The 2,352-nt window shown below is 38.8% G+C and overlaps 1 protein-coding gene across 2 annotated transcripts; it reads right to left on the bottom strand.

Moving 5' to 3' along the window:
- Positions 1–485: 485 nt before the first annotated feature.
- Positions 486–1,733, bottom strand: LOC128265724 (cilia- and flagella-associated protein 410-like). 2 transcript variants are annotated; one of them, XM_053001922.1, is made up of 2 exons: positions 1,576–1,733; positions 486–1,506 (listed from the first exon to the last, which is right to left on the bottom strand). In XM_053001922.1, the coding sequence occupies exon 2, from the start codon at positions 1,495–1,497 to the stop codon at positions 652–654; it is 846 nt and encodes a 281-aa protein (XP_052857882.1). In that variant the 5' UTR covers positions 1,498–1,506; positions 1,576–1,733; the 3' UTR covers positions 486–651. The 2 variants fall into 2 exon arrangements, with proteins under 2 accessions (XP_052857882.1, XP_052857883.1); XM_053001923.1 differs by having other exon boundaries at positions 1,572–1,732.
- Positions 1,734–2,352: the final 619 nt, after the last annotated feature.

The following is a 2,352-nucleotide window of genomic DNA, read 5'->3' as shown; positions in this document are numbered from 1 at the left end:
AAACTGAGGGACTAGTTTGCGTAGAAACGGACGGACAGACGGGCTAGATCGACTCTCCTAGTGATGCTGATCAAGAATATATATACTTTAGAGGGTCGGAAACGTCTCCTTTAGTGCGCTGCAAACTTCTGACTGAAATTATAGTACCCTCTGCAAGGGTATAAAAATATTATTATTATTGTTTTATTAATACACATTTTTTTGAGGGTCAACAAAAAACGAAATTAGCTTGGGAAATCTGCGTCAGCTATTAGCTTTTATGGTAAACGCTAGACAATTAAAATGTTTCCCTTTGAGCTAGAACAAATATGTGAATTCTGGAATCTAAACTAGTTTGAAACTTATCTAATCGTGCGAAATTCGAACAAAAATTGTGTAATATTTTTATTCTGCTTAGGTGCAAAATCTAGCAATGTTTTTCTTTCTTCTTTCTTATTTCGGCTGCATTTTGTTTATATATTATATATATATAATATATATTTATTTAGTTTATGGTTGATATAAGGTTTTATAATCCAAATAAAATTTAGTTTTTTTATATCCGTTAAGGATGTTTCCTATTTACCTAACACAAATCTAAACTAGTTTGAAACTTATTTAACTGAACACAAAAATGGGAAATTCCCTTAATTTTGATCTCGGATCTGGAATCTACGACTTGGTGAGCATTTGCTGTTGAATGGCATGGTTGAGTGCCTTCAGCGTCGGTGCGTCCATCTCACGGATAAGAGACAACGAGGCGGTCAGCAGATTGCTATTCAGCTGAAGACGCCTCTGCTGCGCTGCAATGCCTGCCACGCTCGGATAAAAGGAGCTGGCCACAATATTTAAATCCTGGAGGGGACCTTCGATTCTGGATGGCACTGATGGCATGGCATCGCTGACATCGCTGGCATCGATGGCATCCTGACGGACTTGCTCCTTCACCGGCTGCAGCTTTTCCTGCGGCTCCACCTGGGACTCCTTCTGCGGCACCTCCTCCCGCCGCTCGCGACGATGATCCCCTATCTTGGTGTCACTAGTCGAGGGCACCGACTCCGCCACCGGAACACTGCTGACACTCTTCTGGGCCGGATAGGCTTCGTGGCGGAGGGCGGCCTGCACCTCCTGCTCGCTGACTTCCACGTCGTCCAGAATTTTCAGCTGAGGCAGCTTGCGCAGCACACAGGCCCTATAGTCGCTTCCTGCTTCCACGGTGCAAGGATTGTCCTCCAAGCAAAGCGAGGTCAGGCATCGGGCGTTGGCCAGGAAGTTGAGCTCCTCGAAGCTGGCTATCTTATTTTTGCGAATGTACAGCTCCTTCAGCCTGAGGCAGTTCTGCAGGCTGCTCAGAGTATCAATATTGTTCGCGCTTAGAGCCAGTACCTCCAAGTGAGGCATCTCCAGGCAGATTTTGATGTCATCCAGTTCGCTGCCCCAAACATTCAGCTTAACGACATTGCGATAGTCGTGGCACCTGGACTTGCCCTCGACCACGTGCTGCATCAGTCTGTTCATAATGTAGATCTGTAACACATATAATACAATTTGGAATTCAATTTATTTATTATGCTGTACAAAAAAAAACCAACCTACCACGCCAAAACTTTGTTAAAAAAAATAAAGGAAAAAAGCAGTTTCTTCAAAAATTTCGTACAAATCAGAATGAAAAAAGTTTCACAAAATAAAACGAACAATTTTACGGAGACTCCGATGTGCTCGTTGTGAGTGTTTGAATATTACTAAAGAATAGGGCTTCCGCTTTCCTACAAGTCGTTTCCTACTGCTGCAAAGCCTACTATTCAGTAAAAATTTGTTCATTTGTTAAGATTTGGGGTCCGATTCAGAACTACTTTGATTGAGTGATAAGTTACTCCTTAATTTATGTACTTATTTTTAAAATGCGTTCAATTTTATGACGAATTCAATAATATATAATATTCCAACTTTTATCCATGGGTTTCATACAAAACCCGATTTTTTAAGTTTCTAAGAGATTTGTGAAAAAAACGCACTTCGTAGGAGTCGTTTGGTTGTAACTTGAAGAAAAGAGTTCTTTATTTTACTTATCACATAAATCAATTAACAGCATTTATCTGTAAATCTTGCATGCCGATATGTCAAAATTATTAATGTTCCTGTAATTTAATGTAATTGTACTTTTAGTTTTTAAGTTATTTGTATTTTATTATAACAAATAAATTAAATTTGATTAAAAGTGCAAACAGCGTGAAACGGTCTTCAACTAATAATAATTTAGTTTTCTTCAACAGAAGTCGAAACCTTTTTTAATATTAATAAAATTACTTATTTTTATGGGTACATAACTTTAGGTAGTTATTAAATAAAATAATGTAGCAGTAGTTATTTTAA

Source organism: Drosophila gunungcola, unplaced genomic scaffold (assembly GCF_025200985.1).
Source record: "Drosophila gunungcola strain Sukarami unplaced genomic scaffold, Dgunungcola_SK_2 000148F, whole genome shotgun sequence".
Lineage (NCBI taxonomy): Eukaryota > Metazoa > Arthropoda > Insecta > Diptera > Drosophilidae > Drosophila > Drosophila gunungcola.
This window is presented reverse-complemented; position numbering and strand designations above follow the sequence as displayed.

What these genes read in the sequence shown, in the direction of transcription:
- LOC128265724 (XM_053001922.1), bottom strand. Translation starts at nt 1,497, where the DNA reads ATGAACAGACTGATGCAGCACGTGGTCGAGGGCAAGTCCAGGTGCCAC.